At 36.4% G+C, this 23,796-nt stretch overlaps 1 protein-coding gene across 1 annotated transcript in view; it reads right to left on the bottom strand.

The window, feature by feature from the left end:
- Positions 1 to 259: 259 nt before the first annotated feature.
- The window catches only part of ANO3 (anoctamin 3), a 195,856-nt gene continuing 172,319 nt past the window's right edge, over positions 260 to 23,796 (bottom strand). Inside the window, exons 15-27 of the mRNA XM_068398620.1 lie at positions 15,074 to 15,156; positions 14,004 to 14,144; positions 13,479 to 13,643; positions 12,131 to 12,167; positions 10,026 to 10,137; positions 8,699 to 8,756; positions 7,611 to 7,708; positions 5,639 to 5,784; positions 5,379 to 5,531; positions 4,545 to 4,692; positions 2,611 to 2,691; positions 1,627 to 1,732; positions 260 to 841 (exon numbers count right to left, since the gene is read on the bottom strand). Coding sequence (XP_068254721.1) covers positions 659 to 841; positions 1,627 to 1,732; positions 2,611 to 2,691; positions 4,545 to 4,692; positions 5,379 to 5,531; positions 5,639 to 5,784; positions 7,611 to 7,708; positions 8,699 to 8,756; positions 10,026 to 10,137; positions 12,131 to 12,167; positions 13,479 to 13,643; positions 14,004 to 14,144; positions 15,074 to 15,156 — 1,511 coding nt within the window. The 3' untranslated portion in view covers positions 260 to 658. The remainder of the gene's footprint in view (positions 842 to 1,626; positions 1,733 to 2,610; positions 2,692 to 4,544; positions 4,693 to 5,378; positions 5,532 to 5,638; positions 5,785 to 7,610; positions 7,709 to 8,698; positions 8,757 to 10,025; positions 10,138 to 12,130; positions 12,168 to 13,478; positions 13,644 to 14,003; positions 14,145 to 15,073; positions 15,157 to 23,796) is intronic.

The raw sequence follows: 23,796 nt of genomic DNA, 5'->3' as shown, positions 1-23,796 counted from the left end.
TGCTGTTTACTCTTTGAATTTAGAATTTTTGGTTTTCAACTAGAAGGATAAATTAATGACACTGATGTGCAAATCTTAAACTGCATAGTATATATCAAGCAGCCATAGACCCCTTTTTTAGGGTAGGACCACATCCACAATCTCAACAAGAGACTAGGACAAACCTGACAAAACAGTAAGCCTGACGGATCATTTATATCACGTTATGGCCACAAAGGCAACAATTGCTCTTTTCTTCACAGGCATTACAGATGGAGCTGAGCAATCAGAAGCTGTAGAAGTAGTGGATAAGTTGGTTTTAGTCATGCCCTTACTGTATAAGTTCACAGGTAATTTTTTATTTTCATTACGCTGTTAGTATCTTCATGAACAGCATGAAAATTCACTGTCTTTTTTTAAACCAGAGTGTCCAAATTTTTAATCTGTCTGCGCATTCCTGAGTGCCAGTTCTCCTTGGAGCTCACCACAGACCAGTTACCGGTAAGGCTCTTCATTTTCTTCATTGGAAGCATCTCTTTTCCAGTTCCCATCAAACTGTACTGCCCAGCAAGAACATACATACACCGCGAATCTCATGCACTGATGCCAGATTCTGACTTCGTTTTTTAACTGCACTCTTCAATTTCCAAACAGTGTTTTTGTTGCAGCATGGTAGTGACTAAGGCCATTCATGGTGATACTGTTTCCCATTCTTTTTCCTTTCTTTCTGCAAATGCTCCAGTTCAGCCTCATACATCATTTCCTGGACTAAGTATTTCTCTCTCCTCATTCTGTCGCACAAGTCTTTGGGCATGTCTGGAATCAGGTAGGCAATGAAAGACTTTATTCCAAAAACAAGGTGCTGAAAAGAAGAACAAAAATAGTTGCTTCAAAGACATATAAATATTCATTTCTAGGACCACATTTTAGGGCCTAAAAGTCTGCGGCAAAACTGGAACTGAGATTCAATTCCTGACTGAAAAGCAGCTCCTTTGGTTTTTTAATATATACACACACACACACACACACATACAGCAGTAAATGAGCAGTCTATCAAAAATTCAGAAGACTTCAGCATTTTCACAAAGTAAAACTAAGGGTACAGCTAGTGACCTAAATGAAGATGCGACTGCAGGATATGCTAGTCTGAATAACAGCAGCAAACACTACCTCCAAGCAGTCTCTGTTAAGAGCTTGCAATCGAAGTAAGTAACTGGATTCCGGGACTGTATGGAATATGTTCTTCAAGGTTAGTACACACATTTCTACTTTTATGCTAGGCTAGAATCATGTATCATTTTCCTGACACAGATTTTAACTTGTAATAACTGTGCTTAATGTACACATAAGTTACATTTCTTCTTTTTCAATAAAACATGAAAGATTTGGTTTGGAACCAACATGATGTATAAGACGACTGTTAAGGAAATACAATTTTGTAGGGTCTCTAGAATCTGTGCATGCTCTGTGAATTCAGTTTGAAGTAGCTGACTGACAACAGTTTGGGGAGGGAGATTTTTTTTTTCTCTCTCTTGACTGTAATGAACAAGCAGTTGATGATACTGACAATTTATTTATGGGACTCCTGTAAAAAAACAACTCGAACTTTAAAGAGGTAGAAAGGAATTGTTCCTTTCCGTGACTAACCTCAAATACTATGATGAAGGCCAGCCGCGCTGCCAGGACATGCCAGAACTGCAAAGTGAATTCATACGGAGTTGAACTCCATGGTGGGGCTCTGTAATCTCTATACCTGTAAAGCAAAGAAAAACCCAGTAAGTCAGCCTGTGCTCAAAAACCTGAACACAGTGAAGAGCTCTCTAGCTTATCCCAGATCTGGCTAAAAGTAGAGAAACTGAAGTGAAAGCATACTTCAAGAGGAATTAAACAGAAAAGGAGAAGAATAGGCCACAATACAGGCAATTAAATAGGGCTGCTTATAAAATGGCATTTTTTGCTTCCAAAAATCCAAAGCAATTTCTTTTGTTGTTACAAAGCTGAGACCTTGGAGTGTTAAGTTCAAGTGTGTTTACTCTAAATTGGTTCTTGTCTTTGTTTATAAGCATTTGAGATTCTCCAGACAAAGTATGCATAAATGTAACACAATTCTGTAACTTCTTAGTCAGTTCAGACTAACTCTCACAGTAAAACTAAATCTGAAGCAAGAATGAGTGTGCTCATGCAATGTCATATTCAATTTTTTATGCCGAATTTCTTGTATTCATCTTGCATAACTGTTTGGGATCTCGACCTGGGTTAGAGCCACAACAAAAATTTTAATTGTGTATTTTAATTAATAGACCTTAGAATGCTTAACAAAACTGAAATGAGAATTTTTACCCTTCTTGGCAGCTGGGTAAACTTCAAAATGAAATAATTCATAGAGGCATGAAAGATATGGCTTGCAAGAGTCCTGGAAAAACTTAGAACACAGGTTTCCAGTGTGTTAGCATTGCGTCCTACCACACAGTGTTTGCACCTGAGACTTGCAGGCTGAACAAACTTGAACTCCAATGCTTTTACAGGCAAAAAAGAAACTATTCTGCCAGTAATTTAAGCGTCAGCTTTCAGTTTAATGTCTGTATTAACATCTATGCCTGTATTACAAGAAAGGAGAGTACTGAAACATACCGGCAGTAACCTGAGTATCCCATCCCAAGTTCACTCAAATCAAATACTGATAAACTGCTGTTGACATATCCTTTTAAGCATCTGAAAGGAAAAGACATAGGGTCAGGGCTTTCTTCATAAAGTGGTTATATAGCATAGATCCTGTAAGTAAACATATTCTGCTATCACATATTGTGAGCATAATATTTTATTTGCTTATCAGGACAAAAGCAATTCTAAAATTTTAAGCAGAGAAGCAAAGTTTTATTGGAAAGAAACAATATCTGTTTCAGGGATAACACTGTTTAAAAATCTATTTTCAGTACTTTTAGTGTTTTTGCTTCCTATCTACCAGCAGATATAAACCAAAAATTGTTGCTACGGTGTTCTTCACTGTCTCCTAAAATGACTGAACTTAGAAAGATGGCTAGAGAGGCAGAGAGGAGAATAATTTATTATCCTTGCAGAATCTGCCACCACTCATGCAGCATATACCAAAAAATGACAGGTTTTACGAGTTGACTCAAAGAAGCATTTTCACCAATAATAAAATGAACAGTGTATATATACTAAACAGTCATCTTAAAGGCAACAATTTGTTAGTATTAATGACAGAAAACGCATAAATACATTGAATTATGACTGTAGGAGTGAAATTGTTGTCTGTGCCTGGAAAACCACAGACACGTTAGACATGCAGTCTTCCTGGAAATCTGTCCTGTACTTTAACAGAGGGTCTTCTGAAAGGTAAAGAGCATTTAAAAAGAGATGCATCGGGAATCCTATTACACCTCCTGAAAGTTCAGGTTTGCTGTGACACATCCAATCACTACTGGAAAAAGAAGAAATAGAAAGACACAGCTCTCTGTTAAATGGGTAGTACACATTAAGCACTAACATTTTTCTGCTCTCATCTCTTTTCATCCTATCCTGCCTCATTCTTTTTGCCCTTAAATTCTCTCTTCCTGTGACACCACAGGAAAAGTACATGTCTATTTGGATCATTAGAGATGGAGCAATGAGGGAAGGAAGGACAGACCCTTGTGGTTTGGGCTGAGTCACAGTCTGTGAATGCAGCGATACTGGCTTGCTGGACAAGCCTTGATGCTTTCACTCTTACCCTTCCTCCTGTGCAATAAAGAAGATAAGTTGTGCTCGCAAGACGTGCTATAGTATTAGCAAAGTGATGCTTCCTTTTCTCGAGGTAACCCTGATTCCCATATTAAAAAGAAAAACCAAAACACCCCTCCAAAACCACCCCCTAAAAACACCTGTAGAGCCCTGGTCTCCAAATTAAAGACAGGATGCCCATGAGTACTGTGATCTGTTTAGATCATGTAAAAGGTCATGATAGACAGTGGGAAATGCAGACAGAGCAGGGTGGAACCCACTGTTCAGAGACACTAGTGTTTGGAGAGAAGTGCAGGAAACCGGCCTGGTGGTGCAAAGATAGGCAAGATACCTTCCTTGAAGCTAAGATACACTAGATACGGAGTTAGGCTAAATAGTGTCAAGGCCAATCTTGCTGGAGCTTGGCTGCAAGCATTTCTGAAGAGAAACAGGCAGGGAAGTTTGAGGGTGAACGAGGCTTAGGATAACAGAGGGTTCGGGAGCATATATATGTATGTGGGAGCATAGTGGAAGAGGACAGTCCAGAACTATTGTAGAAAAGAAAAGCTTATCTAGAGAAAGCCTGAAAACTGCAATGATGTATACTGAACTTTGTTGTTTGCATTCAGAAGGGAAGACATTGTTTTCCACTTATATAACTGTGGAGTTAGTTTGCATACTCTCTGGAATGGCAGAGTTACTTGCGCTTAACATCTGTGAAGGTTTGCACAGATGTAAAAGGTAAATATTACTGATATATGTTAAGTATGTTAACACAGAAAGACAGCAGCAAAACTGTGCTTCCACTGAAATATACACGTATATATAAAGAATATCTTAATTACTTTTCTTGTCTGTACCCTTGATCTGTACAGGGACCATATTTGTATGCATAGACAAATCGTGGAATGTAATCGGAAGTAATGGCAATAACAAAGGCATTGGTGATGACAGCCAGAACCCCAATTCCTTCCAGAATCCCATACCAGATACCTATAAACAAGAGAAATGACAACAAAGTCATTAGTTTTTTACAGTCATATTAAGTCATATAAAGTCATACTAGTGATATTAAAATCATTATTAGGCATACACTTTTCCTTTCTTATTGAGAAAGAATTATTCAGTCAGAAAAGCTCATCAAGATTAAGCCATGTCCCCACATTCCTGCCACCACTGGCTCCACCTGAATGAAGTCTTACAGTAGGACACACCCTGCTGAGAAGAAAGAGCTAAGCAACAAAGGTATAACCATAATCTTTGGTTATAAAGGCCAAATAGAAGATTTCAGAAAGAGATTTCTTATTTTTATTTAATTCAGCTTTAAACCAAAAGTGAATTTAGTCCTCATACTTAATTTCTAAATTCAATTGATTTTGGATAGCAAACCTAGGAACCTAAAGTTCCACAAATCAGAAGCCTAAAATACTATTTAGCCTGTTTTCAAAATTCCAACTATTATGATCCCTTATTGGAAATGGAAAGCAAATTTGAGGAGTCCCCTTAGCTAAGCAACTGAGTATCCTTTTGTTGCTTAACAGGAGAGTTATCAATGAGATCTGTAGGCTACATGATCAATTTCACTCTTGACACATGAAATATTTCAAGGCTTAAGCTGCATTAAAGAAGGAAACACAAACAGGCGGTATCTGACAGTGACAGTCATTAGGTTCTCTCACCTATATCTGTTGCTCTTGCAGGCATAGGTCTTCGCCACTGAGTGACAAACTTGTACGCATCTAATCTTATTTCTATGATATTGTTAAGCAATGCCAGGAGAGGTGCCAGTGGGAAGGCAGCAACGAAGATGGTGGTAAAGCCAAACTGTAAAACTAGACAGGCATTTCTATGGTTAGAAATTGGAAACGCAAAAGATATTTTAAAGTGCAACATAGTTTCAGTTTCTCAAGAAAACTGACATCTCCCTAAATTTGCTCACCCATCTCTAAGTATTCATCCATTAAACCATGGAGATTCATAGGCTGCAGATTCCAATCTTTTTCCCACTGAGGTAGAGAAATTTTATGCTCCATTAATTGCCCTCCTCTCTTCATTTTGCGTCGTGACCACCAATTCTGTAATAAACTTCATCAGATAAACAGAGCATTATTTACTGTACTTGCTCAGTAATTTACAATACTTGCTGGTATTGTTTTGAACTAAGTGAGCCTATTTTGAATAGCACCTGAATGTTTACTTAGGTATTTTCTGGAAATATTCACAATATCATATAATAGATAATTCAAAAAACTTCCAAAAGTCCTCAATTCTGCATTATGACTTTGGTTACGTCTTTAATGTAGCATGTTAAGTGTTGTACAAATAAGCTTTTCAGAATATGGAATTTGCTTGCATAGACTTTTTTTGTAGGATTCACCTGCATGCCTAAATAAAAAAAGAATAAAAAAAATCACGCATAGTGAGAGCATTAAAAAAGTAAATAATGCTTTATTTTTAATCCTGTAAAAGACAAACCAAATAAGTAGAGCTCAGTAAGAACTCGATGATACTAGAATATATTGAATAGTAGAATATGTCTTCTATGCTTTGAACAAATCTAAAGATCTAGATGCTCTGCAGAGTATTTTTTTTTCTTGAAGCAGGAAAAAGTGTCTAAAGAGGTGCTGCTGAAGCTGCAAATATTTAAGACTATTTTTTATAAAGATGTGCAGAGGTTCTTTCGCAAAGTAGTTATAAATATTAAGTAGGTAATAGTCTCACAAATTAAAGTGTTATGCAAATGAAAAATATTATCCAGTACTGACACAAGTGGCAATTAAAGGATATTATTTGTTTCTAGATATGACTGAAAGGAGACTGAAGATGGGAAATGATTTTCTTATAAGTATTTTTATTAACAGGCTGCTATTTTTTCTCAAGATACTTTAGTGTTTAGCTCTTGATCTCTCTTGTTACTGAAAGGCCTCAGTTGCAAACAATGGTTTTGTCAAACCACTGCTTTCCATATGTGAGTATAAGCATGTTCTAAAATAAATTCTAGGCAGAGTTAAGATGCTACTGGGCTGAGAAGACAGGAAGCCTGATACTTCAAGTAGGTTTCTTCTTTTCAGAAATCCACGCCTCACAACAATACAGCATGCTGCCCCTCGTTTGCAGAATGATTGCACATTGTGAGCACAACCCTTTTGACATATTTGCAAGGTTGAGATTTTGTTTAAATTAATATTTGATGAGCAACCTTGTAACCTTTTTCTTTTACTGAAAACATATTCTTCCAGTTTCAAGACAGCTGTAAGACTCTTAGCCCATTACTCTCTTCAGTAGCTCAACAGCTCTGTTTGTATTATGGAAAAAGAAATCACAATAAACAATTTAGATGACTAACATACCCTGAGAAGCTTTAGCTTAGAGCAGCGGTTAATGCTTCCCTTGGGAATAAATTTACAGTATCCGAGATGCAAAAAGTGGAAACATTCTGCAAACATGTGGTGTACTGGAAATAGTTATTTTGGCAAAAGTGGACTATTTATACTCTATGCCTCTTACAGCACGTAGGGGAAGAACGTAGACCCAGTTATATATTTAACAACTGTATTTTTAGGCCTCAGAGCTAGTACTGAACACAAGCCTTGTGTAACCACTAGTAGCAAGTCCTCCTCACCCTTCAGGGAAGGTTGAAAATCAACATTGATGATTAGGTTTTGAGTGACAACATAAGACACATAAACTTGAATCTGCTGAAGAATCTCATTTTATGTGCTTATGAACATACACTTCCAGAAATCAGTATTTCAGCTGTTCATTGTTGTCTTCAATTAATGATGATAATGAACTTCAATTAATCATGAAATTCTGCCCTCCACTCAAATGAAAAAATATTTCTCCCTGTCACTGAATCACACTAATATGTAATTACCGTTTGTGAAACAAATTTTAACATCTGAACTTACGGATAGCCTAGCTCCATGAAGTTGTTCCACATTTGCTTTAAAACCATAATAACTCCCATTTGCAAACACAGATCTATCAAGCAGCCACTAGGATGACACTGAAATGAAATGGAAAAAGATCAGTAGCTAAAAATCAGAGGATTCCTTTCATTTTCACTTGTTGACAGGGTGAATGGGAAATACTAAAATATGTTTGGTGAAAAACACTAACCTCCTGCTAGAAATATTAGTAACAGAAATATTAACACAGACTTTAGTTGAACAACCTTTAGACATATTTTTTTTGAGAACTGGATCATATTACCTAAGCTAAGGGTATGTGTGCTAGATATGTGAGAAATGATATAGTCCATTTCACTTAGACTAGTACATATGCATTCATTTTAAAAGAATGGAACAATATTTCGTGTGCAATATCCTAAGTCCGAACAGAGACTTAGCAGCTGAATCTCTGCTACCAGTATCTTAACTGTAGAAATTGCCATATTAAAATGTTCAGTAATTACAGAAACTTTTTTTAGACCGTGGACTACAAAGTTATGGAATTTTCCTCTGTGGCTACCAAGGTTCAACAGAAGAAACCTGTTTTTCAGAGATAACAGATAACTTCGGCATGATAGTGATATCAAGGGAGGTGCAATTCCAACACATTTTCAAGCTAAATTTTGAAAAATACTATTTTACTTCTTTTAAATCAGTATTTTCACACTGCCAGAAACTTAAGAAACTGATAAAAAAGCTGATGGCATTATACTTATGTCCTCCATCAAAAATTCCACACACTCAGGAGATACCAGTCATGTAGGACTTCATAGTGCCTGTGAGGTAAGGGACTATTCACTGTTTGCTTTTCCCAAAGTGAGAGGCAGAAAGAACAGCATGTCTCATAGAGAGTCACTCAGCACAGTGGAGGATGCAGAAGGAAAAACACATCTCCTGTTTCCTATCCTTTGCTATAAATAAGAATTTACTCTTCACTTCACTTATATGGAATAATAAATCTTTCAAACTGGAGATAATTCATGTCCTTCAGCCATTTCCTTTTTACTCATGGAAATTTCACAGAAACACATAATAGGATTGCTTACTTCTTCCAGTCTCCATCTGTTAAAAAGCTTGTTGTATTTTCCTGGGCGGCCTGCAAATCTGGAAAACAAGATTTCTGTTTCTCAGTGGACATTCCAAGAACACCCTGTATCAGTAGCTATTTCACAACATCCACCGAGCAAAGTCATGACATATAAACATGTTAAATCACACAGGCTTAAATCTGGTATCTGTAGGATATGGTAGTTTCAGAATGCAAACAAGGACATCATTTTGCAAGCAATCCTAAGCTTTTATTATGTCCAGAACAAAAATCCTAGCTTCAGAGGTTTTAGATGTTAGATATTCAGACTCTCTAATCTACTTCTAAGAAGATAAGCCATTGCAATACATAGGAATTTACTGCAGCACGGGGATCAGCAGATCCCTGAAGTGAAGTGAAGCCCACGTGAAGTGTGCACTGGATTGCACCCTCAGACATACAAGCATAAAATCACTTCCAAACCCGTCATAACTAAATGCTTTTTACAGATCTAACAGTCTTGTATAATGAACTGAATCAAAATTCTTTACGACCTCAGTGAAAGTCGTATATGAGGGAGAAAAAAACCCATGCCTGGTCCTACTAGACACAGCAGATAGCAAGACACAAAGAAGTTTAGAAACTGTATGGCAAATGCATCACTGGATGTAACAAACAGATATTCCAACAGTCTTTACTAGAGGCTTTTTTTCTTTCAAACCATCTTGAACTGAAATTATATTATTAAACTTTATAGGAGGTACTGTGAAATGATCTGTAGGTTCTGCAGGAATGATAAGTCTGATCATAACAAAATTGAAGTGAAGATGAAGCAAGGTTAGATCTGTCCAGTATCTCATGCTCTGAGCTAAAGATACACACAGAAATTGGAGCCAGAATTTCTGCCTCCTTCTCTCGTATAAGACCTGCCAGACACTATTTACTATTTATAGACACGGATCCTGGGAAATGTAACCAAAGGAGGAAAAAACAAGAAAAAATTAATGAAGCCTATTAGCGCAGGGCTAAATGCAGACCCACATTTAGGAAGGAACTGTATTTTCAAAGGTTCTGAATTGCCATTTAGTAGGAAAGTCACGTACACAGACCCACTTAAAAAGTAGACTTTTTACTGTCTCGTTTAATGAGTAAAATTTTCAAGGGTCCAACCCTCACATACAGTTAAAAACATTAATTTTGTGTTATTAATTATCCTCAGAAACTGATTCACATCTAAATCTTGCGGTTCAAACTGTCACCATATTTTCTTCAAACCTATAAAATTAGCAAGGATTACGAGTTCTGTGCAAGTTTTCCTTTAAGAGCAGTTAGCAAAGATAACTTACCTGCCAAGAAAAAAGGCAATGTAAAAGATGGAGCTGTTCAAGTTGACAAACTGGAAGAGGAACATTTTCAGGGCAAAGCTGTTTTCCCATTCAGATTCTGTTCTAGGGTGCTCTGCAGAAAGACACAATAGACATTATATAAACAAAACTGAAATCAAGTTATGCCTAGCTTGGCTCACAGATCAATTAATGCTAACAAGACAAGTGATGGTTTCAAATCAGGTGCCCCATTAGGTTGCAATTATTTTTTTTTTTTTTTTCCTCAAAGTGTTCAGTCTGCAGATCCTAAAACCATTGCCCCAGTTCAGACTATGTTGGTTCTATGTGGAAACAGGAGATACAAGCTCCTCGGTACAGAATATGTCACAAGTGTGGAAAGATACCTGTTCCATTTCCATGAAAAAGTTGTGAATTCAGTGTGAACCTTTAATTTTAAGGTATTTTTATTTTTTTTTAAATTTAATATTTATTTATTTTATATTTAATTTACAGGTATCTTGATTAAAAAAAAAAATAAAGCCACAACAAAAAGAAACAAAGCACTTGGCATCAGCAGAGCAATAGACAGGGGCTGCCAAGGAAAGCAGAGGGAAGAGACAACCAACAGCCAGTTGGTTTCTCTCTCACCCAAGCACCTCGCCTTTGAAATACTTCTGTAAGACCACCACTTCATCCTCAAGACTTCCCTATTATAATGCCTTTTTTTTTTTTTTTTTTTTTAAAGAAATGTAGAAATGTGTAGTACGGCTACAATTATTTTGTGTGAGTCTTGGATGTTTTTCGTTACAGTTTGTAGAACATTATTTATGTCTGAATTAGAACTCTGTGATAATGATTAACATTTTTTTTGGTAAAAATTTCAAATTTCTTTGATGGATGTATCAAACTTGGATTATAGTACACTGATAAAAGTTTTAAAGCACATATATAAGTTGGAAGTCTAAACTGCCTGGATTTTTCATTTAAAATTTGTACTACTTAATTACTTTGCTCTAATGATGACTAAATTAGGATAGAAATGTACAGGATACTAGCTTTACATATGGACACTTGTTCCCAGAAGTTGTCATCCTTCTCTTTGACATAAAACACCTTAGGAAGTGGAGTGAGCTACCTAGCTCAAACACCTGATGCTCCATCATGCTTCAAGAAGCCTTTTTTTAAAAAAATAAATTCTTTCATGTATTTTGGGAAAAATCAGCTTGTATACTTAAATAAAATCATTATTTTATTTCCCATTCCCTGGTCTGTAGCGATATGATATATTTAAAAAGTTAAGTAGGAATATAAATCAGTGTGATCTGAAAAAATATTTTAATAATTTGAATAATTTGACTATACATTCTGAATCTTTCTAACCTGTTCAGCTGCCTGAAACACTATAAAGTTTTGAGCATCTTGTTTAATGCATGTTCTTCAAGACTTTAACCAGAAGAGGGAGCTGTTAAATTTAAGCAGCGAGCTTGCTTTTAAACTATGACAGGATCAACTGCATATTTTGACATGGGCTAAAAGAGAGCATGTAAGAAGAAACACTAAAAGATAATATATTCACACAGTAAGAAATCTGAAAAGCTGTCTTTGCTTTCTTGTTTTCTACAGGCTAGAAAGCTTTACCTCTGTGACTGAATCACAACTAGAGGCTTCAGTATAAATCTTTAATGTGATAGAATTAGAGCTACTTTAAAATTTATGACTTAACATTTTTATCTTGAACAACGTAATTTTATCTTAACCTATTTTTCCATACAAAAGTTCAAATTAAAAAATTGTAAAAAAAAATAACCAAGCATTTGGGAAGAATGGAAAAAAAATCTGTTTTAGTACTCTAAGAAAGAGTGTTTTGACTTTTGTTCCATCATAACATGACAGTTTTTTCAATTTATATTATAAAAAAAAGGTAGAAGTATAAAAAAAAATTCCTTTTCTATTATTTCCTTAGTGAAATTATCATATCATTTCTTTCTCTGATATTTCTCACTTGCTTATGGAAATGCCAGTATTGTACTATGCATAGATGAAGTTTTCAAAACTCTATTTTATGGAAATATAAAGGTATATGCCACAGCTAGCAAGAACCATACCACTAGTAAAGACCTACATACCTAAGTCTGTCAGGAGATAGGCAACCTTTTCATATACCTAAAAGAGAAATAAGAGATGGTGTAACTATAGCATATCCTGCCTGTTGTGATGTCAAATCCAGAACGAAAACAAGCATCAAAAGCATGTGTTCTGTTGCCTACAGCATCAAGGTATCTGGACAGAGAAGGACAATATCCTGCCTACATGTGGATGTATAGTTTCCTATAAAGACTTCATTGAACTACTATTGTCCTGTTGTCTTTATCCATATAAATGTATGTATGTATGTATATACATTAAATATGCAGTAAAGATAAATCAGGAGCCAATAGCTCAAGAGAAGCATTCAAACATCAATGGTTCTCTTAATGAGCAGTTAGATGCTTATCCTCTAACTTCAGGAACAAACCCATGTGATCTAAAAGTAGGCAAAAGCCTTTACACCATACAATTTTCCTTCGCATGAAGGTGCATACTGGTGAGGATATCAACCTCCTACTGAAGACCTCCTTATCTCTCTATATATTGATTATCTCCAGTCTTTATTTTAAATGACACTTAGCCCAAGGTAGTTACCAACTTGAAGAATATTTCCTTGAGTATTTACTATTAAGAGCAAGTTATTTTCAATAGCTTTGGTGTGCTTGTTCACTTGAATGTACTTTTTAAGACTTAGATTTATCATATACAACAACAGAAATAAATAGGTGACGGTCCATTTTGAAGAATGCTTTCTTATTACAGTGAGTGCACGATCTCCTTAAGAGAATTAAAAGCCATTGTTCGCTGTGCTATTATTCCTTTTTTACCTGTTCGTGCTTGCACGGGAATAGAAAAATGATAAATTATGTTGCAGTTGAAGGAATAGAATTTGTACATGTATGTTGTGCTACCACAGCAAATGATTAAACCTGACAAAAAAAGCTTAAACTGAAATCATGTATCACAGTGATTCTGGGACTGTGCAACACTGATATCACAGCTGCATTTTAAATAAGAAAGGGAAGAATTCAAAGTTATCAATTAAAAAAACAGAAAGAAATTTCTCAGCCAAGAAAATAATACAGTTCCATTTAGAGATGTACTGTAAAAGGTAATGCAAAAAAAAAAAAAGCAAATGTAGAAAGCTGTAGTACGTACCACTGTGACTTGATGACATAAGCAAAGATGTGTAGTGATAAATTAAGTAGGCAGTAGAGAAAAACATTGACAAACATATTAGAAGAGGAAAAAACCCTGAAATACTAGCTTGAGGCACTGCTATACAAATAAGCAAGAACACGTATATATCCAATATACAGTAAATTCAGTAACCTTGTAAAAATTACTTTTAAATTAAACCCTTCTTTAAAAGAACAGAAGACTTACAACATTGAGTGACATGATGATCATAAAATTGATACAGACTCCAGTGCCAGATGTTGCAAACTGCCAATACTTCTTGATGAAATACCACTTGAAAGAAGCAAACTGTTCCATGGCTACCAGACGATACACGACAACTGCGAACACTGCAGTGAGGACCAGTGAAATCTACAGGTAATTGTTTATGAATAGAGATATTAGAACAAAATAAACCAGATCTGAAATAATTTCCACTGAATTAATAAATTAACAAGTGTTTCAAAAATTGCCATTTGTTTTGGTGAGCAGACTTTCAGAGAACAAAAATACTAGATTGCTGAATTAAACATTTCTTTATTGTTCTTTTACAATATAACTATATTACATCTTTTAAAAGAGACCCATAAACAAGCAGTAAGACTGAGACAATCAGTTTTGCCTAAATCATGTAAATCCACTAATCTTAATGAATGTACTCATGACTTGCATTACTATTTACATCAGAGTAAGATTAAAGGCTACAATAATTCCAATATTATTAAACATTACCATGAAGAATATTCCTGAGACAGACACCATCAGTCGACTGAGCTTATCCGGGAAAGGCTGAAAAGGTTCAGGTTTTCCTGTGATGGGATTTACTCTTTCCACTTGGGAATACTTAGCTTCAAACTGGGGGCGCAGCTCTTCCTGGAATGACAGAGTAGATTCTAATTGTTGTACTACTTATTTCATTGAAGTATCAAAAATCAGACATATATGTGCCATAAAGTAGGAAATTTATATTGATACAAATTCTTTTTTATAGCTCCCCAACTCAAATATCCAAATTTGTTTTTTTGAAAATACTTGGAAATACTGCCAGAGACCAACAAAGAACAGAAACCATAAGAGCCTTCCTTGCTACGTGAGGGTATTAAAAGGATCATGGCTCATAATGTTGACTTAAACACTAGTTTCTCTGCAGAAACTGATAAGAAAGCTATAAATTAATGCCAGTTATGATGGTGCATTTTGTGATATGAAACCATTTATTTAAAGCCACCAGCATCTATGGAAAGCTATGAACCAAGTAATGATAAAGTATCTATTAATTTGGACTTCACTTGAATCACCAATATAGTTAAATTACAGCTACATTTACTAGTGATTTAGGAAGTAAAGTACTAAAATAATTTGATTATTGGTGATGCTGATAGCAGAATGTTAAAGGATAACTTACGCCTCTCAGAAGGATATAAAATTTAGTTTCTGTCCCTTTGCTTGTCCTGGTCCTGTTTTTAGGCAATATTAGGAATTTCCAGTACAAGAAACCATAGAACTGAAAGGCATCTGTGCTGATACTGGTAGTTGCTCCTGTCCTCTCTACAGGCAGTATTTTCACTCAACTTCTCAAGGTATACTTTTAATAAATGTAGAATATATTTGGAATTATAATGCTAGCTGCTGAAGGCAAAGTATCCTTGTATAGTCCCAAGTATACTTTTTTATTCTGCAACTAGTGTTATAAATAAAAATATAACCTGAATGAGAATTCAGATTGCTGGCGTACAATATGTTATTTACACTTAAATCATGCTCATAGCAAGATTTACAGGTTTACTTCTGCTTAATCTTACCTCTTCATCTTCCCAGTCTATGAGGTCCCAGTCATAGGTTAATACAGCTCTCCGTCTTTTCCAGAACTCTAGAAAGACTGTAGCTGTGGAAATCATCAACTGCATTTTAATTATGGAGAAGAAAGAAAAAGGCCATGCAGATCTCAGGAAAATCAGCAATATGTAACATGGTAACTGCCATCAGCCACTTTTTGTCTGTTTTCCCCATAGAATCTGAAAACTATACACAACTTCAGGATAATCAGTTAAAACTGGAACACTGTTTATCTAAGAATCATTTTTTTTGCTGTCTGCTATATCTGTACAGAGATAGGTACCTGTCAATATGAGACACTACCATCCCTTTTAGATCATCATTTTGCTTTTAATTTTATTCAAAACATATATGATTTAAAATCTTCCCTTGAAGAAAAAGGATATGCATACACAATGGTACCTATAATGAAGAGCTAAATTCTGATCTCATTTTACTCACAGTTTGAATCAAGAGAATCTCCTTTCTTTCCCAGCTACACCAGCTTTATACTGGAGTCGCTTCACTACTAAATTATTTCTTTAAGCAATTATTTCTGAGCTATGTGTGAGACCATAATCAGATCCTTCATGTACTTAGTGGTTTTGGTAGGTCCTAGAAAAATAATTACAACCAGTTTCCCAAACACTGTAGTTTGCCACAGAGGGTAAAACACCTTGTTTTGGTGGGATTCGAGACAAAATGCAGGATTGTCCAACTGTTCCACGAAAAACAGTGATTTCAAACAGGGAGTGAGAAAATTTGCTTCCTTCTGGCTAGCCAACTGCTCAGAAGGAGGATTTCTAACTCAAACTGAATAGGATGGTCTCACATTCCTACCTTTTTCTATATTATGTTTAAAATCTTATTGTGTTTATATATATATATTATATATACTTATCTTAATTTTTTTTTATATATATATATATATATGATTTATCCATATACTATATTAAAGCACAATGACTAGAAGTTAGCAGAAGTTCTCCGTACCACTACCCATAAATAACAGATGGCTGAATGAAAGGAACTTGTCCCTGAATATTACTTCCAGGTAGCATGTTCTTTTATTCTTCCACGCACGGATCTTTTCTTCACCACAGATTTCATTTATGTTTTGGATGCTCCTAAGCAGAACAGCACACAGCTCTCCTATTTAAGCAGCAGTGGGGTTTGCACTTGAGTAATCTGAGGGTTCTCATGGTCATTGGAAGTGCTATTACCATCAGTGCAGCACGAGACTCAGAAATGTTACAGAAGACACCACCTTGCAAGAGAAATCCCTTTCCAACATACACTCTGTGAGGACTCAGGAGCAACGTAAGTTCATGCTATACACAAAACAAACAGTACTTTTCTTATGTGACAAAATAGGTAGGAGAAATACAACATATTCTGCAAAACACGGTGTTGGGTGTTCCTCTGCGTATCAGGCTGCTCTAGGAAGCACACCCAAGATACCCACTAGCCCTGTGCCAAAGGTGGTATGTCTGTAATTGCAAAAATGAAATAATTCACTTAGTTACACTCAAAGGTAACAGAAATTAAGGAAGCGGTCCAGTTAGCAGGAATCAAATAATGAATTTTAAATCCCACTGACTTAAAATACCTGAGTCAGAGAAACTGAAAGCAAGCAATTGAATTAGTGACTGTTTTTTTTTCCCAGTGCCTTTACTGAAGAAAAGAATGAGGAAGGGTGGGCTATTGAAGTACTTCCCAGTCCAAAAAAGTTGCATGTATTTTAGCCTCTGTAAATATCCGTTGGAGTTTTGGAAATAAAATGAGGCAGTTGTGGTCTAGAAGTAATACTAGACTGTGGACAAAAGGTGTCCTCAGTTGAATATACACTGATCTTATAATGCTATTTATTTCATTCTGTCTGTCCCCTAAGATTTGGGATAATTTGCTTATTCTTTAAATCAAGATCTGTCTCTAAGTTAGAGTTTTCAGGCTCTGATATAGCATGAATAATAGGCTGTAGTATAATATGAATAATAATAACAAATGTTGTCTTTTATGTTACTTATGTACACAAAGTATCTGATAATGCAACAATCAAGAAAATAATCCATCTAGATGAAGTAGGTGAGGCCCAATTGTTAACTATACCTGCCAAATAAAGCACTTTTTCCAGAATCACATGAGCTCTTAAAAAATACTGCAATACTCTCTTTCACACAGTAGAACAGAATTCATGGTAATTTTGGTGTGCTATAAGGGTACTGAGAAAATAGTGTCAAAAGCTATAAGTACATTTAAAAAAAGCATGTTGGAAAAAAAAAGAATTCACAAAACTTCTCTTGTGGTGTAACTTCTAGTCTAAATGACAGTGAAAAAACATCAGAATTTTGAAATTCAAGTATTTGTTCAGTTCTGCAAAAGCCTGGATCCTTCCTAGCTTGCCTTTACTTTATCACACTGCTAATGCCACCCGTCTCTGGATTGCTCTCCATGCAAGCAAGCCCCTCCAGTGCCAGCTGCTAGGCACTTCTTACTGCCTCATCTCTTACCGTGATCTCCCAACTCTGAAAATGCTAAGCCTTGACTTTTATCAATTACTTCTGTAGAAAAACAAGACATACAATAGAAGACAAATCCAATCATATGAACATCGAGGTAAGAACATTCATGTTCTGAAACTGCTTTGACCTGGAAGAGTTTCTTTCTGCCCAATCTTGCTGCTCAACAGCTCTGGATAACTTACAATTTAAAGGGTCACACACAAGCCTCTGGTTTCCTACAGAAAACGTTCTCTGGTGCCTCCCCTGCTTTTTCCAGGGCATGTTGCTTCCCATTTTATAGCTACAATTGTCATTCTGAATTTTAAATCCCATAATATATGGTGTGCTGCCTTTTTTTTTTTTTTTTTGTCCAGCATTTTGGTACAGACCCACTCATTTCTAGAGATTTTACCATTAGGGATTTGCTATTCAGTGCTCTTCAGTACAGTCTACAGTTCTACCCATTGTACACTTCCAAAAGTTTCTTTCAATTCTTATTTAAGTTACCTTATGTTTACTGCCCTTACACTGCCAGTACTCATATGGATGAGGAACTAAAATCTCTAGGCATGTGCTTCACACAGTCCTTAACCTTTCAGAAGACAAGTAGGGTGATGTTTGATGGTTAAAACAGACAGGAAAGATTGGTTGTGTGTAGATACAATCTTAAGGATAACAAAAGTTTGACATTGTCAAGAAGAAGAAATGATGTATGACTGCTGTTAAATGCTATGAAAGGAAAGAGCAGAGAAAGAAAGAAACCCAAACAGAACCAAGAACACAGAGAACTAAAGACTATTATGTAAGCACATCTCTTTCGAATGTTTTAGAAGAATCACTGTGTCAAAATGAATGGTGTGTTTTTCTTCCTAAAAAATTATTGCAAAGAGGATTTTCAGAAAGGAGCTAGGGGACTGTCTCCACTGCCTCTCTGCAGAGCTTGGCCATGGCCAGCCAGGCCACTGCCGAGTACGCTGCTCAATGACTTCTTCAGTTTTATTCAGTCAGACTCCTTTACAGCACAGCTATGCAATAAAACCAGTCCTACAGATTTGGTACCACACCTACTCCTGAGACACACTCTTTGGAATTGAAATTACCACTTAATAAATACAGGCTATAGCTGAATGACCGCTTAGCCTCATCCCCCACTCCTGGAGTACTCTGAACCACCTGATCTCCATATGGCCACAGCTCCAAATCTGTTCGCACTCGGGCTCGCTGCTGGAGGCTTTGCCTTCCAGGAACAGCGGGCCAGCACTCAGCGCCAGCACTCAGCGCCAGCACCCTGGCACCGCACTGCAGGTGCACGACTCTTAGCCAAGAACTGAGTCACAAACAGAGCATCTTCCATTAGGCGTTAAGTCACTTGGGTAAACAGTCTTTATTTTTCCTAACAGATGAATGAAACTGCTAATAAATAAAAGAGAGACCACGCACCTACCCAAGCCCCATGCTGAGGCCGAGGACAGCACTAGAGTGTTATGACTTTCATACCACTGTAACATAAACACTTGGACAGAATTACAGCCTATATATTTAAGGTCTTGCTATTTTCAAATATTATATATCTTTTCAAATAACCTTTCTTTTTAAAACACTACCAGAAAGGCTTCTCAGCACTATAATGTGTGCATGCTGGTGTGAAGTATACTGTTAACCCTAGTATATCACTTGTCACTTGGTTAATGCTGCATAAGATCCAAATTTGGACACAAATTTGCGGTGCTTGTTTTCAGATCTTGTGGTCAATCTGTTAGATGCATGTCCACCAAGACACAGCAATAAATATGAGTTGGAAGCTTTTTGATACACACTGCAGAGAATGTTAAATTCCAAAAAAAACCCAACCCACAGTATCAGACTGTCCTCCCTTCTCTCACAGACCACCCCACCTCATGCCACACAGACAATTTACTTCCCCAAAAGGCATATTAGAAAGGGCAGAACTTGATCCATGCCACAGAAAACCTTCCACTTGTCCTCTGCAGTATTTTCAAGAAAACACCACTAGTTGCTCCCATATAAACACCTCCTGCATATGCCATATCCTCAACACTTATCTTGAGGATAAGTTATGAAATAGTGTTTGCACTTGCTTCCTTAAAAATTCAAAGTGGAAACAGATAACAACATAGCATTCCACTCAAGCAGCCACATAATACTGAAATATTTCTGAGTCGCTATTCACCACATACCAGTCTAGAATAAATATACATAAAGAATAAAAAAAAAAACCACACAGGTTGACTGTATCAGCATATTAAAAGTTACATATGATATGCCTGACTTCCTCATTCTTACTTTAAGCCCGTATTTTTTATATAAAACCTAAAATGAGGAGTACGGGTTGTAACATTCAGACCCCTAGCTGGTTATGTATTCCAAAGTAAAAATTAATGACAACTGATAAAGTCAGAAAATTTGGATTTAGATTGTTATCTTAAATTATTGCAACTGTGAACGTATTTGGAGATAGGATCAGACCCATTTCTAGCAGCATGTTTTTCTTAACAGAACTTATTTTGTTGCTTCATTTTGTAGAAGACATGCTTTTTCCAATTTTCATCTCATGAAGTGTACCGAGGAAACTGCGATAACAAAAAGCTATCTTTTGTTAAATTAACAGTTGCACAGCACACGGAACAATAGTTTCTATAGTTTGCGGAAAACAGTCACCCTTCTGAAACACCAGTTCAAAGACTCCCAAAGGATGAAGCAATAAGCACTGCCTGCCCACTTCACCATAAATAACTGCAATTTCTGTGGACTCTGTAATGACAGAGCTGGGTGATGACAGCAGCGAAGTCGGTCAGGCTGGTTCCCAGCAGTCGAAGGGCTGCCCCACCTCACCTCTCCTCACCTCACCCGGACGGCGCGTTCCTGACCGGTGTCACACTGTCACAAGTATCGTACCTGCGCTCCCCTCGTCCCACCAGACTAATTGCACTCTGGGCCAGAGCAGCATTTCAACAGGTTCTTGCGTATTTCATATAGCTCAAAGGTAAGTCTGAGGGGGTTTTTCTTATGCTTATTAGTGGATCTGATTAATAATCTTTTCTATAGTGTTCAGGAAGCCAATCAGTGCTGTTGCAGCCAAATTCTGCTTAAGAGTGTATTTCTGAGAAAATAATTGAAAACTCCCCTGTTTCGTGATTCCAACATTAAAGCAGAGAAGTAGCAACCATAAAGAATGACAGTATTTCACTCAAATTCACACTTTTTTTTTTAGTGGGTATTTACACTCCTTATCAAGCAAGTAAAGAATTTCTCTCAGAGTCAGTTCAGAGCCCATTTTAAATGCTGGGGGGTTGTGGTGGAGGTGGTGAAGTATTCTGTGTATGCTGCTTTATACCAATTTTATGTAAGGAAAGGTACTGCTACCTTGTTGTTGCTTCTGCTGAGTTCACTCATACCAAAAATGAACAGGAAATGCATACTTGGGAACCTCTGCCACTGCACTTACACTTGTCAGGTTGCTAGCTATTAAACAGAGGGGAAAAATTAAATTAATTATAGAATACAATCCATATTTATAGTCCTTTTTATAATTTACTAAAAACTTACACATTTTTTTTTAGTACAATAAATAAATACACTTAAGCTTCAAAAATTTAACATTAATTGCTCATTAAATTTAGAAGTATCTCATCTTTGGAAAGCAATATGAATTTTAGAGCAAAGGGCCACAGCAGCAAAAATCCAGTATGTTTCTGGGACCATCATTTGCTATTGTTTCTTTCTGAATTTTAGAAGACAAACTCGCTATATCTTGCTTTATATTTGTTCTGTCTATTTTTGGATCACTGATATAAAGGTAAAAACAATCTGCTTTATGAGGCTTAAAAAGTACAGTAAGTATGAAAGCTCTGCAAATATGAACATGTTTCTCCAGACCACAAGAAACAAAGAAGTGTCATTGCTGATGAGCACAATTTGCTCATCATGCCTCTGTTTACTACATAAATTAAAGTACTTTCTAATCACTACTGTAAGGCAGGAAAATAGTGCCAGTTTCAATTTATTAACATGCAAAAGAATGTTCTTTGAATTTATAGTTCTGAAGGTTGTATTATCTACCCGCAAGAAGAAGCTGAAGCAATTATTTTCTTGACAGTTGCAGAGGTTTAGCAGATATTACACCTATTACTGGCAGGTGCTGGGTTGTGTTCAGGAAATACATGTTACAATTACTTTATCATGCCAAAAATCTATTTTTAAATACTTAATACACCTCTGGATATACATTTATAGAAAAATTGCCATATAAGAATTTATTTGTACTGGCTTTTTTTTTTGCCCCTGTGTTGCAGAAATATTCAGCACAAATCTGAGCAGTAAAACACAAAGCTAGATGCAATATCAGTGCAACCTTCATGGTGAAGTCCATAGACCCAGGGGAGGTTGACTTGAATGGGACCAGGGCTTCATCCAGAGTGTAGGTGTGCAGATGCACATGTATATGCACTAGTAGCTTCATATTGAATACTTTCTGCTGTAAAACTACTTTAATCTTTATTAATAACAGATGACAAGGATTTTTGTAGCGTTTTTTCAATTTATTTCAATTAAAATAGAAAAGTCTCTATGATATAGAACCACAGCCTCCTCGACATGGCCGTGCCTACATTAGCATTTTTATGCACATCAGGAGTGTGCTTTTAAAGTCTCCTGATCCTCTCCACTTGTCGCCCTTTGGCTTACACCACTGTGCACTCCTGTCAGTAAACTAAGTGATGTGCTCCAGGAGCAGCCTAACATAGGCCAGCTCTTAAAGGGTGCTCAGTCAAAGGGAAAAGATTGTGGCAAGTTCAGAGTAAACCCCTCGAGAAATGTGTGAAAAGTGGGTATCGAATCCTCAACACCTCCACACATCTCTTGCAACTGGGCTACACATTTTCCAGTATAGACACAATCAGTGTATATTCAGGTTCACACTGGAGGGGCATTTTTGGGGGAAATTGCATTCACATCTTGGCGAATTCTTTGAATAGGGACATCTCTTCATAAATACCTCTTCATACATCTCTTCATAAAGCCAAATAGCAAGGGAGAAATTTAACCTTCCCCTTCTTGGAGCTGGCTTTTTTTTTTCTGCCTAGCTATCATAAGTCTCAGATGAAATTTGATTCTAGCAGCAGAAAAACAAATGCAGAGTGAAAAATCCACAGAAGAAACATGGTAGTGACCATCCTATATAAAAATCTCACTTTTCACGCTCAATAACTGTAGAGCTAATCTGGGTAACCGAACTGCAGCCTAACCCCATACCGATGTCATTTCCACTCACTTCAGGCTACGCCTACTGCACTGATTTCCACTGAGCTGCTACTGAGTAATGTGAACACCAGTGAATCAAAAAGTGAGACCTTTTTTTTTCATTAATTACCTGTTCATAGCTTCCTTAAGCACTTACTTGACCAGCTAATTTAAAGTTTGGGCTCTTCTCCAAGTCTGGCTAATCTATAGCACTGCTGTTTTACTGCACTAGCACTATTTGCATATTAAGCTCTAAAGGCAACGAGTATCTTTGAAGAACTTCAGTGTTCTTCTAAAATGTATGAACATTATTGTTGCACCAGAAAAAGAAGAGTTAATTATTACACACAAAAGGATTTCCAGGAAGCAGTTCATCACAGCCTGAGAACTACAGTACACAACTTTAAAAGTAAGGAGGTTTCTTCTCTATGGTCCTCCATGAAGAACATTACACAAGTAAGCCAATCAGAAAAAACGACACAGAATTTGTTCAGCAAGGATATTGACTCCTTTGTACGCTGTTCTGCAAATTAAAGTTACAGTTAAAGTGAATTGAGTGTAATTTCCCCACGTAGTTTAATTACAGTGAAGGGATAATAAGCGATAGGACCAAACCTGCTTTGTTCACTAATATGACTATTAATACAAGGAAGGAAAGACCATGCCACTGAATTAAAACAATAATACTGTTAAAATGAAAGCATATGTTTGAAAACTCTGTACAATATAACAAGTATTTTTCTTCACTGTTTTGTAGTTATTAGTACCAACAAATCAAAATCTAATATTCAGATTGCACAGCATTTTATAGTCATCTGAAGGCCTATCATTCAAATTGTAAACATAACTGGAGCTAATAACTGAACTCCAAAGGGGTTTTCTTTGGCTTGCTTGTTTGGGGTCAAAGTGGTTATCCTGAGTTTGACTGATACTCAAGCAGAAGTTCTCTC

Source organism: Nyctibius grandis, chromosome 4, assembly GCF_013368605.1.
Source record: "Nyctibius grandis isolate bNycGra1 chromosome 4, bNycGra1.pri, whole genome shotgun sequence".
NCBI lineage: Eukaryota > Metazoa > Chordata > Aves > Nyctibiiformes > Nyctibiidae > Nyctibius > Nyctibius grandis.
Note: the sequence above shows the minus strand (reverse complement) of the source record. Positions and strands in the feature narration are given on the sequence as shown.